The sequence below is a fragment of the Colletes gigas genome, unplaced genomic scaffold, assembly GCF_013123115.1.
Source record: "Colletes gigas isolate AHSC1104 unplaced genomic scaffold, ASM1312311v1 Colletes_gigas_Sc00035, whole genome shotgun sequence".
In the NCBI taxonomy this organism is placed as follows: Eukaryota; Metazoa; Arthropoda; class Insecta; order Hymenoptera; family Colletidae; genus Colletes; species Colletes gigas.
The window spans coordinates 131,406-144,805 of NW_025106664.1; the positions used below are offsets into that span (position 1 = coordinate 131,406).

At 44.2% G+C, this 13,400-nt stretch overlaps 1 protein-coding gene across 1 annotated transcript; it reads right to left on the reverse strand.

Annotated features, from left to right (window-relative positions):
- Nucleotides 1–222: 222 nt before the first annotated feature.
- On the reverse strand, nucleotides 223–2,655 carry LOC122402340. The gene has a single exon (XM_043405044.1). It carries the CDS (start codon nucleotides 2,653–2,655, stop codon nucleotides 223–225), a length of 2,433 nt encoding a protein of 810 aa, XP_043260979.1.
- Between the last annotated feature and the right edge of the window lie 10,745 nt (nucleotides 2,656–13,400).

Sequence of the window (13,400 nt, forward strand, 5' to 3'; positions counted from 1 at the left end):
TACCGTTGCGACGCGGGCGATGCTGTCGTCACCAGGGTGGACTGCGATGACGCGTCCCAGGGGCCAGCACATAGGCGGCACATTGTCTTGGTGCACGATAACCAGCGTGCCTTCCTTGACCTCGGTTGGGGTGTTGGTGTGCCATTTCCTGCGGACTGTCAAGTGGTGCAGATAATCTTTATGCCAGCGCGTCCAGAAATGCTGCTTCATCTGCTGAACGTGCTACCACATTGTCAGTCTGGATGTTGGAACATCCGTAACGTTCGACTCATTGATACTGGTGATCAAGTCGCCGATAAGGAAGTGACCGGGCGTAAGGGCGGTAAAATCGTTCGGATCGGATGTTAGTGGTATGAGTGGGCGAGAATTTAGTATGGCTTCAATTTCTGCGAGATATGTGGTCATGGCCTCGTATGTTAGCAGGGTTTTCCCGACGGATCTGAGTAAGTGGCGTTTTACCTGCTTGACCGCTGCCTCCCATAATCCACCAAAGTTGGGCGCGCGCGGGGGAATGAAATGCCACGTGATGTTATTATTGATAGCGTAGTGTTGTATGACGCTGTCGGTGATTGAGGCTCTGAACGAGCTGTGCACTTCGCGTAATTCGCGATCAGCACCGACGAATGTCTTCGCATTGTCCGAATAAATATCGGACGACTTTCCCCGTCTCGCGAAAAACCTTTTGAGGGCCGCCAAAAATGCATCTGTGGTCAGATCGCCGACCAATTCAAGGTGTACCGCCTTCGTCGAGAAGCACACGAATACGGCTATATATGCCTTTACGGTTTTGGTGTTGCGTACGCGCTTTTCCTTTATAAAAAATGGGCTGCAGTAATCGATACCAGCCCTTGAAAATGGACGGTTAAAGGTAATGCGGTCTTTGGGTAGGTTGCCCATTTGGTAGTTTGTTATTTTCGGGTTTGCCCGATAGCATGATACGCAGGTACGAATGCACCGTTTCACCGCTTGTATGCCATTAATTGGCCAATAGTTCTGCCGAACCGCGTTTAAGGTGCCTAAGACGCTTGCATGGAAGTGCCGCAGGTGCTCGTGGCGAATGATCAGGGCCGTGAGATGGTGTTTTGCCGGTATGAGGATTGGGTGCTTTGCATCGTACGTAGCATCGGATTTGATGATGCGACCCCCCACGCGCAAAATTCCCTTTTCGTCCAAAAACGGGTTTAATGTTCGAAGTTTACCCTTGTATGAATGTGGTGTTTTGATTAGTGATTTGATATCATCGGCAAATTCTGTTTGTTGAACGAATTTTAGGATTCTTTGCCGCTCGAGTTTCAACTCGTCTAAGCTAAGGGGTCCCGTTTGCCTTTGTTTAGTCTTTAAAATATGGTGGAATCGAAGGCAATATGCAATGGTACGTTCTAATCGCCCCAAGGCCGAAAATCTGTTTATGATTGGAATTGTAGGAGTGGCTGTAGCCAGGGACACTACGGTACGGCGCTCCGGCACCTCGGCAGGTAGCAACGCGTTAAACGACCATTTGTCCTCTGCTTGTCGCAACCATTGAGGACCGGAAAACCAATCATTGATATTTCTTAATTCCGACGGCTCTACACCCCGCGATAAGCAATCAGCTGGATTGTCCTGCGACGGAACATGACGCCATTGACCCTCATCCGTTGATTGCTGGATTTCGCTCACACGATTCGCTACGAATACCTTTAAGGTGTGAGGAGGGGTTTTTAGAAAGTGTAATACAATCATTGAATCTGTCCAAAAAACGTTCTGTTTTGTTCTTATTTTGAGGGATTTTTCCGCGGCGCTAAATAATTTTGCAAGTAGTACCGCGGCACATAATTCTAGGCACGGTAAAGATTGTAGTTTTAGGGGCGCGACACTATTTTTTGAGCAGACTAAATACGCGAAGTGATGTCCGGATGTGTTAGTGGAACGCATGTATATACATGCCCCGTACGCTTTCTCACTGGCATCGCAGAACCCGTGTAGTTCCAACTCGATGTGCTTATCGCAGATGATTCTGCGCGGTATTGACAATTCCCGAATGTTTTTCAATTGCGATTCAAAAACTTTCCATTCGGTATGTAACGTTTCTGGAATGGATTCATCCCAGTTCACGCCTACTTGCCAGAGCTTTTGCATGAATATTTTGGCCTTGACGATAATGGGCCCCAACAAACCTAACGGGTCAAAAAGTTGAGCCACGCGTGACAGTATGGCGCGCTTTGTTACCTGCCTAAGGGGCTCATGCCTTTTCACCGCGTAACCGAGCGTGTCGTGTACCTGGCTCCAGTACAGACTAAGCGTTTTTCTAAATTCGTCTGCAATTATGTTTGTACAGTCGCTTTCATTGTAAGCAGTTACGGATTGTAGCAGCTTTACATTGCTTGACGACCATTGTCTTAATTCGAAGCCACCCTTTTTTGTTAACTCGATTAGCTGGTCGCGAACTAGAGTAGCCTCCTCTACCGTGTCGGCTCCCGTTAAAAGGTCGTCAACGTAGAAATCAGATTTCAGTACAGTTGCTGCGCGGGGAAACTGGGCGCCTGCATCATCCGCTAATTGGTGAAGTGATTTGATGGCCAGGTAGGATGCAGACATGGGGACATTTAGATTCTCGCGCCAAAGTATCTTGTGGAAATGCCGATCTTCCGGAGCTAATTTTATTTGGCGGTACATTTTGGCTATGTCGGCGGTTAAAACGTACTTATGTACTCGGAATCTGGTAACTATTGCGAATAGGTCTTCTTATATGGTGGGACCGATCATTAGCGCGTCGTTTAAGGATACACCCGTGGACGATTTCGCGGATGCATCGAACACCACTCGAATTTTAGAAGTCACGCTATCTTCGTTGTGCACCGCGTGATGCGGAAGATAGTAGCCATTAAATTTGGAACAGAATTTAAGCGGAGTCATGTGTCCCAAGCTCTCGTATTCGCGCATGAAGCTAATGTATTGCTCGCGTGCTACGGGATTACGCTGAAGGGCCTTTTCCAGGGATAAAAATCGCTTCATAGCAGTGGCATAGGATTCGCCCAATTGCTCGATTTTACTGTTACACGGCAATCTGACGATGTATCGTCCAGATGCCGAGTCGCGACGCGTGTTAATGGAATAATGCTCTTGGCATGCTTGTTCTTCTTTCGAAAGCAATTTTTCTCGAGGAGTTTCCTCGAGCTCCCAAAATCTGGCCAATTGTTCATCTAGCGAGTTTATTGCCATATTACAAACTACCGCCTTGGAATTTTTATGGCTAGGGGTTTCACCAACAACTAGCAACCCTAGTAATGTTTTACGTAGCATGACTGTTGGTTGTGCCAATTTAATTTGGCCTACGTTAAGTAGGTGCCAGAATAATTGTGCCCCTAACAGGCCGTCGACGGTTGTGGGTTTATGGAAACTCGGATCGGCCAGTAGTATGTTTTTGGGTAGTTCTAGTGCTTGTATATATATGGCGTCGTGTGGTAAAGGTAGGGTAATTTGTTTAGCAATTAAGAATTTTATCTGGGCGTTGAAATTAGTAGTGCGCGACTGTATACGAGCTGTTATGTATTCCGTTATTTCCGATTGCATGTTACTCATACCGGTGACCGGAATTTGAGTTTGAGAGAAGGGCAGATTGAGTCTCTTGGCAGCGATGCGGTTGCCGATTCTCATCTATAATTTCGATGACGGCAGTGGATAATATGACGCGACTTTCTATGGCGTGATTTAAACAAGCGACATTGACGCGACTTGCTGAAGGCTGAGGTTCTACCGGTGTGTCGGTGTGTAAGAAGGTGTTATGTTTTTTGTGGCATACCTTACAACCACTGCTGTTGCATGTAGCTGCAGTATGCCCCTTCTTTAAACAATTGGAACAAAGCCGCTTATCCGAAGCAATTTTTATCCGCTGGGATACCGGAGCCGCGCAGAATGCGTCGCACGCGAAAATCGCGTTAGGTCCGGTGCACAAGGGACAGCTGACTTGTGTCGTCACATGCACCCTTTGGGCCGTATAATTATTATTGTTTACGGGCCGCGACGCGAACTGATGCTGTGGTGGTCGTGCTGTGAAAACGTCCGCCTGACGCGTACTAAACGCCGGACCCGCCGGCTCGATATCTTGTCATCGATTGTGCAAGAATTTGCATAGCACGTCGAGACTAGGGAACGAGTTGTCGCGCGTGTGCTCCTTCCATTTCAGGTTCGTTTCCTGATCTAAACGCGATAGGCACATGAAAATTAAAAGCGTGTCGGCAGACGGCTGTTTTAGTGTTTTGAGCGCTCGATAATGCGATTCCAAATCTGTTAAGAATGGTCGCAGATTGCTATGCGTTACTCTCGTAAGGTGCGGTAAATTGAACAAGGCGCGTACGTGGTTGGTTACGATTACCGCGGGCTTATTGTAACGGTCCTCTAGTAGGGGCCATGCCGGCTGATAGTTCGCGGCTGAATTTTCTAATGAGTCTATAACGCGCGACGCCTCACCACGCAAACATGACCGTAAATACATTAATTTTTTGCATTCACTCAAACGGAGGTTTTCGTGCACGGCGGATTTGAATTGATCGGCGAATCCGGGCCATTCTTCATATTGTCCACTGAACTGTGGAAGATGCAATTTTGGCAAACTAATCTCGTTTTCCAGCGCTTCTAAGCTGGCTGGCGTATTGTTGATGCCGCGTTCATGAACTAAATGTTGCGCGGCGGATGCTTGTGCCGCTTGCAAGAATTTTTGCGCCCGAGAAATGTATGTCACATACGCGTTTTATATCTCGAGACGCTCTTTCATTGATTCTCCCGTTTCATCCGCGGCATCTAATTCGCCTTGGTTTTTAGAAAATGACGCGAATTCCGTAGCCAGATCAGCTAATCTATTTTTAATTTCCACGTCGTGGCTTTCGGGTTGGCAGTTGTCAAGGGCTTCTTTAAACATTAGCAGTTCGAGTTTAAACGCTGCGCGTTTTAATTTTAATGAACGCATGCGTTCTTCCACGGTTGGAGCCATGACGCTATATATTATTTAGGAATGGAACGAAAGGACGACGCGCTTGATCGCAGTAAAATTGAGCGTACGTTACCGTTCCGTTGTTTTCCCAGGAAGATCTGCTACTGCGGCTGGTGATGCCGCTGCGTTGACTCGTTGAGGCTGGGCCTTTCTGCTTGGCAGCTCTCAGCGACGTCGATGTGTCGGCTGCTGGTGCAGCGGTCCAACGATGCTCGTTCTGCCGGTGTCCTTGCTGGTTGAAGACGTCAGGCGTTGATTCCAACGTTGTTTTTTGATACAATGTTGTATCGTGCTGTAGCGAGTGCTGAGAGTTGGCGTATGTTTCTCACGCGTATGTCTGGATGCGGATGCAGGATGGATTGATGTTTCCACAGCTGCTCGATTCGGCTCGAAGGACCAAAATGTTGCGTGGACTCTCGCGGCCGGTAAAATTGGAGTGGCGCGAAAAAAACGCTTTCCGAAGAGTAAGTTATTACTATCGGAATAGTTGGAAGAAATGAATGTAGTACTGAACGAGCGAAGTTGACTTTTTGACTGTGTAACGTGGAATGTCTATTTCAGGTCTGATGTCGGTATTTACATGGATGGTGGAATGTTCTTATTGGCTAATGTGTCGTGTTGTAGGAGTGTCGTTGGTTCTGAATGATTGGTGTAGTTGTTCTGTGTGGGTGTGGTTTGACTGTACTGGCGGAAAGGGCAGGCTCCGGTGAGGAAGCACTTTCCGGGGTTGGGACGGAGTTTTCTAGTAAATTTGAATGTTAGTAACAATTAAGTGAAAGCTAGCTCTTTCGGTAGCTCAGATGTGATTGAGATTTGGCGTACAAAGTTGTTTTTTGCTGAAAGAGCCACCACCCAAATGTAATTGCGATCGGTGCAACGATGCACTAGTTATTCGGAAACGTGACTTCGGCTAGGAAACTACCTTACCGACCGCGGTAATAATCGCAAGGAAACAATGCAAATTAGCGAATGTGCGCACAGTCGAGCCCCCTCACCTCGACAAGGTTTTGCATACGAGGGTGGTACGACCCCCGAGGGGGAAGGGACGCGACTGATCGTTTTTCAACACTACTCACTCACTGCTGTCCGTGTGAGGAGAAACCGAACACTAGCCAAGTGAAAGTGCGCTCTAGCCGCGCACGTGCATTTCAGCTGTCTAGAAAACTCCGTCTTGGTTACCCTTGAGTAACAAAAGGCCAAGGGTCGTTTGCAGGCGCGGCCAACGGCTCGACCGAGGGCCTTGACTGTCGCCAACTAACCCTGCCATAAAGGCTAAATTGCGAGGTCCTGCTCGCGTCGCAACATGAGGTATAGTGAAGATTCATTTACTCTTCGTCGAGATATCTTGCAAGATACGCTGACTATACAGTAGTATGACACAGTACTGATTTCTAAGAGACAATTACTGTCGTAACGTATTAGCTGCAGTTAATAGGAAGTAATTGAAAACAGAGAAATTCTATAAATTGAAATAGTGTTCACTTTATAGATACGATGTAGACTTGTTGCAAAATTAGTCCAAGAAATGATCAATAAATTCAAGTTTAACACTGACATTTCGATTCATTAGTGATGAAGATGGGGTTTAGTGATGTGTCTGTTAGATAATTGCTAAGCTATAAATAATCAGTTACGACACCTTGAGAAAACAATGTGGGGCCTTATCAGTCGAAGGTTGAGTCATCCATAAAAATCATCGTAACGACTGAATATTCGAAGTTTTATACGAGAATCGATGTTCAGGAACGCGTATTAAAGTACAATTACGCGTAATGCTACTCCATCTTCCGAGAAATTAAATGCTAATAGCATGATTCTTCAATACTGTCGATCGTATACGCTTCGATAGATTGAATAAAAAACTATTTTATTGCGCGAAAACTTGAAAAATGATCCACGTGTCTCGATACTACAATTTTATTTATTACTTTCTCTATCGTTTAAAGTTACACATTCTTTTCATTTCTGTACTCTGGAAAACTCAACCAAGATTTTGAATATAAAATATAAGAAACCTTTCCTCCATTTCGAATATATGAAAAATGATTCTGATAAGACTTCTCTGTCCTTGGAGAATAAAATAACTACGATTGTAACATTTATGGAGCGATTAATGTAGGCAAAAGTGCGCTACGTAGGAGAATTTTTAAAATATTTAAAATATCGTGCAGGATTTTTCGAAGTACGCATAACTCGACAAACATGGTATTTTTTGCGCTAGAGATTAAACGGTAGTATAGTGTACACAAACTCTTGAAGCGTTGGGTTCCATACTAAACGATAAAATCACTCTAAAAGCTTCGTTTTTCGTAAATAACTTATCCACTGAATTAAATTATCTGCTCCAAAATATTCGTTCGTAAAGAGTCAAAGAATTTTTTGGAGCAAATTGAAGGTTCAACAAACTTCCTATGAACTCGTTATTAGGAATCAGTAAAAATCTCTAACACGTACATTATATTCAAATATAAGTTATTTTCCAACGTGTCGGATCGATGAATGATGTGGTGCTTTAATACTCAATACACGTTGGTTAGAACAAAAAAATGAATTATATTTTTAGGAGATGAAATTCTCTAGAAATAAGTATTTTCTAACTAATACCAAAAATACATTCGGTGAATGACGTTTCACGTTTGACTCATCGCATTCCCATTGTGTGTTTCACGTGGAAAAAAACACGTGGTCGTTCCAAGGTGACGATCTATTCTACGAGACGCTTGATGTTTTTCCAAAAAAAGAAACACTGAATATCGTCGCTCGTAGTCGTAACGAAATTATGGCATGAAAAATCTGATCGTCGGGCGTTACAAAGCCTATCCGTCGATTCAAATTGCGCAACGGAGATAAAAGTGAAATTACCCGCGTCATCTCTCGCCGAGCCAACAATCAATTTTCCTGGGGAATCGCATTCACGAACCGATAGAAAACACAGTGAAAAAAAAAGCGAAACAGGAAAAGGATCGATCGATTTCTGTGGCAGCTTCCGATCGAAAGACACGCGATCGATGGACGTATTTTCAATTTCCCCCGACGGAATCGGGCACAATGACGCAAGGGCATCGTCCTCGACGCCGGGAATACCCTCCGCGAGTCGAACTCATTAACGACGGATAGAACGGCGGTAAAACGACGATATAAGAAACGTCTCTTACCTAATATCACAGTACTCTTCTATCCACTCCTTCCTATCGCAGCCTTTCGACTCTTCGATCAAACGAAGGCTTTAATTAATTGCACCAACGTATTCGACACTGCTAATTATCATCCACCGGTCGCGTTTTCACTCCGCGGAACACAGCTATGCGTTATCGAACCGTCGACACTCTCACACACATACACACACCAGAGGAACGAGGGCCTCACTTAAATATTTCCACGATTTTCACGAACCCTCAGCTACGCATCGCGACTTCGTCGATCGAGCTTTTCGTGCTTTTTTTTCGTCAACGCAGAATAACTTGCTCACTGAACACGCACGGGCATCGAGTAGCTCGTAACGCACCAGCGTGGACGTCGATCTTGTACAAGTTGGCAGTGATGGGTTGCTGCGAACACGTGCGTCTCGAGGTACGGAGAAGGATGATCGATAGGAATTAACGACCACTCGGGACGAGCGTGATCGACTTTGTTTAGCGTCGTTTGACGACAAGATCGCGAGGACCGCCCGATAGATCTTCTAATATCGAAATTCGAGGGAACACGTCGAGGTGGTAGATGGCAGGTGCAAGGTCATCGATGTCTTGCCGTTTAGAATACTCGAGGAATACCTGTATCGTCGTCAGTGGCTCCCGTCCACGCCGCGAGCAGGTCTTTCGATGATCGGGGACGGATGGGGCTCCTGAAGACCTCCGTGTGTCACGAACCTTATTCGGAGCAGCGTTTCCTTCGTAACGTGGTTCTCTCCGGTCTCTCTTGGTCGACAGAGAGAATCGTTCGCGGACCGGAAGCACGCGGTCTTTGTTCCTCTTGGCCAACAAAGAAAACGACGATACTGAACGACACACTCGCGCGCGCGATCGCGTCCGCCGGATCACTGACACGACTTAGGATTCCACGAGTGACTGGGGGCCGCTCGCACGACTCGAGTCGAACGACTTCGCTCCACGGCGCCGCGACTCGTGCCCGTCAAGCGCACCCGAACCGCCACGAACCTATTTTTCGGGAAACTGCTGGCCCGCAGCCGCGCGCATTACGACTCCGAACGCCCGCCGCGACGATACGTGCACGGCCACGCCTTCCACCAACCACCAGCAACGGTACGTACCGTAGTACCTCGGTAATTGCAGAAAATCAGAATTGCAATAACCGAGGTGACACATACGATGAGTATTAACGCCACACACCATGTTCTTATTATGAATAATTTTCTATGTTAAAAATTGAGTACAAATCGCAGGTATATTTAATAATCTAACACCCTTTTGTCTAATCTCGTTCATATACAGGGTGTTCGATCACTTCTTGGGAAAAATCAGAAATACCAATTTGTTGATTGAGGCTTAAAAATTTAAAATCATTCTGAAATAATTATTTTTGGTTGCAGGGGACAACTACGATCATTTTTGGTGAGTAGACACACCCCTGAAATCCTACGCAGTTTTGAGATAAAAATTCAAGTAAGTGGAGAAATATTTCGACAAAATTAAACAATTTTAAATATAAAAAACGTTGAAGATAAGTAATTTATGGTAGAGCAAGTAAGTTTGACCAATTCCTTGTGTCTAGAAAATCTAAAAAATCAACTATGATTTCTTTTCAAGCGATGAGTTTGATAGGTCAAATTCAAGGAATTATTTTCCTCGTCATCGTTTATGTTTACGTAATTCAAATCCATTGTAGAACAGAACAATTCTTACTAGCTTCCAGAGATCAATGATCACTACTTCCGTAGTAGTAAAAGATTGCAATAATAAATCAAATTTCTTGACATTGAAGGCACAAAATACAATTCTAAGATTTCTAGAATTTCTGACCAAACTTTCCCAGTACATTATGCTAATTGCCCTACGATGAAGCAATGCAAACGTAGATTTGGTTTAGAAATGTATTCTTGCGAAAGTATAGCCTCCTCTTGAAGAAAGAAATTTTGATTGTCAAACATGGTCGAAAATTTCTGATTAATTTTTTCTATTTTACGATTTCTATTTCTAATACCATGTGACTCTCTTACAGCTAACGTTATTTCTATCTAACTCTACCTTGGACAAATCAACCAGCCTTATTTGGATTGCTGCGATTAGCAACTGGTGTTAATTAATGAGCATCAAGTAATGAATAATAAGTGAAAGTCTGAACTTGTAACGAATGGTACATACGTGGAAGTGAGTTGTTCTTAAAGATCACTTTATACGGGCTGGCGTTAGAGAATAGTTCTTGTAACAATTTGTCTTGTAGACGTTCCTGAATCTCTCGGTACGATATCAAATACTTGTTTAGTTGTTTGAGTAGCGGGGTCCTTGTTGCTTGCATTCTGCAAAGTTCGGCTCCTCCAACTTGCTTGTTAACAACTTTCGGTGACTCAATATTCCCAATATCGAAAGAAAAACTCGCGAAACTTTCTACATAATTAATTCATTAGCATCCTAAAAGCAACTCGACCACGATTCAATAATATTTCGTACTATAAAGTCAGTGAATCGGAAAGAACTAATCATAATTGTATCAATTTAGAATTTCATCGACGATAACTTGATCCGTAAGTTAAAATTTTTGTACGTTCAGCAACAATCAGATATTTTTCAAACGATCGATTTTTTAAACCGCATTGCAACAGGAAACTTGCAAAAACACGGAATCGGTTCCATTTTTCTACAATGATTGTCACATCAGCTCCACGAGCGCTACATGCGCGAGCTGCGTCGTACCCAGGCTTTCGCCTATACCGACGGGTGTTGGGAGCGTTAAACCACTACCAGGGGGCACGTGCGTAGCTGTTATGCACGGCGGGCTCGGAAATACCCCCCCTTCACCTGTTACGGATCATCAGAGAGGTAGACTGTCCCCGAAGGGAGGTGACCTACTTAGCCGCTTCGCCACCAATCTCGCCGTGGGCAACATTGGTGACGAAACGTTTCCAGCGGGGGCCACGAGGAGGCGAGGTCACCAGCGCGAAGCTCAGTCTCTTGCGGGCTTGCATATTTCTACGCAAGCGTTTATACTCATCATGGCACATTCCGCCCTAGTGGGTGAAATGCCCGCGCTGCCATTTCAGAGGGCCATTTTTCTACAAAAGAATGTGGTCCGTTAGTAACGTCATATATACTTTATTATATCAATAAACTATTCAATACACGTGATACACCTCATTTATCTCGCACGCTCGGAAAAACGTCCCGCGACCACGCGGCCAGCGTCACTCTCCGGGGTTCCCCTACGAACGCCACGGCCTCCGCCGTACAACGCCATCGTGCGGCCACATGCACGCCACAATTCCCCCTCTTGGACGCACGATCTCACTGGTTACCTGCAACATCTTAGTACCTTTAATTACCTTTTCTTCAGTCAGTCCTTTTGTCAATATATCGGCTTCGTTTTCCTCTGATTTTACATGTTTCAGCTCGACTCTTTTCCCCTTTACTTCATCTTTCACAAAATAGTACTTCCTGTTAATGTGTTTCGTCCTGTTAGTGACTTTATCCTTGTTTATCCAGTCAATTGCTGCCTTGCTGTCTGTCTTCACCTCTACTGGGTTTTTACATAAATGCTCCATTCCTAAACCTTCCAAGACTGTCTTGATCCATTTTATGTCCCGTATGCCTTCACAAATAGCCAACAACTCCGCCTCACAGGTAGATAGTGCTACCAGTCGTTGCTTCTGACATTTCCAAGTTATCAGATTATTACGTATTTTGGCTACATAAGCTCCATATGACTTGGCATCTTTTGTGACGCTCCAGCTTGCATCGGTACTCATCGTTAACTGGGACTCCTTTCTATCATATTGCAATTTATAATCCATTGTTCCCTTGAGATATCTATATACTCTTTTTACTGCTGTTAAGTGCATTACTCTTGGTTCTTGATTATATCGCGACAGTCTACTTATCGCATAAGAAATATCAGGTCTTGTTCCCACGGCTACATACATAAGTGATCCTAGTAACTCCTGATACTCGGTTTTATCTACTTTAGGTGAGTCTTCATATACATCCAGATCCTGTGTTGGACATATTGGAGTTTTTACCGGATTGTAGTCTTCTAAGTTATGTTTTTTTAAAATCTTCGCAATGTATGCTGCCTGAGACAACTGTATTCCACTCTCGTTCTCCGTAATTCTTATATTCAGGAAATTTTGATCCTTTATTTCAATTAATTCGAAGTGTTGTCTAACCCTTGATACTGTCTCTTCAATTATTACATCGTCAGATCCTATTACGATAAAGTCGTCTACATAAATCCCCACCATCAGCTGTTGTTTTCCCTTTTTCAAAACATAAGCACACGGTTCACCTTCTATTCGTGTTAATCCTAATGATATTAACGTGTTATGCAATTTCTCGTTCCAATAGTGACCTGATTGAGGTAATCCATATATGCTTTTTCGTAATTCGCAAACCTTATTATCGTCTCTTGCAAACCCTGGTGGCTGTTCCATATATACTTTCTCCTTTAGATCTCCGTAGAGATAAGCTGATTTCACATCAAACTGCTTAATCTTCATTTTGTAAGTTGCCGCTAACGATAACATAATTCTTGCAGTTTCCAGCCGTATAACTGGTGCGAACGACTCCTCATAGTTTATCCCCAATTTTTGATCACACCCTACAGCAACCAATCTCGCTTTGTATTTTACATCACCTCCTGGTGTTTGTTTCTTACTGTAAACCCAGCGACTCTTTATCGTTTTTATCCCTTCTTGCCGCTGAATTAATTTCCATACACCATGTCGTTCCATTGTGGTAATCTCTTGTGTCATCGCTTTTTCCCAGTTCTCTGAGTCTTTTGACTTTATTGCTTCTGCATGGTTGTTCGGTAATCCCATGTCTTGTATGCTAATGAAATTTGTTTGCTCAACTTTTTCCTTCAATCTTGTAGATCGTCTTACCCCGTCTTCTCTCAGACGTCTCTCTATCTCCACCATTCGTTTCTCATGTTCTTCTCGTATGTCTTGATTTGACTTTCCCCGTTTACGTCCACACTTTCTACTTACTCGATTTTCTTCTATCTCTGATTCAGTCTCTACATCCTCTATCCTATCGTTCATCTGTTCATCCTGGTCATTTCTACTAATCTGTTCTTTCTGGTCTCTTCTACTGACTTGTTCTTCGTCCTGATCCTCGTTATCCATAACTGTATAGTCCTCCTCTACAGTCTTATTTTCCTCACCTATGTATATAACGTCATTGAGATCTTCCTGTTGCACATCTGTTTTCACTAGACTGGAGCCCATAACCTTCTCATTAAATTTGACTGATCGTGCTGCATGAAT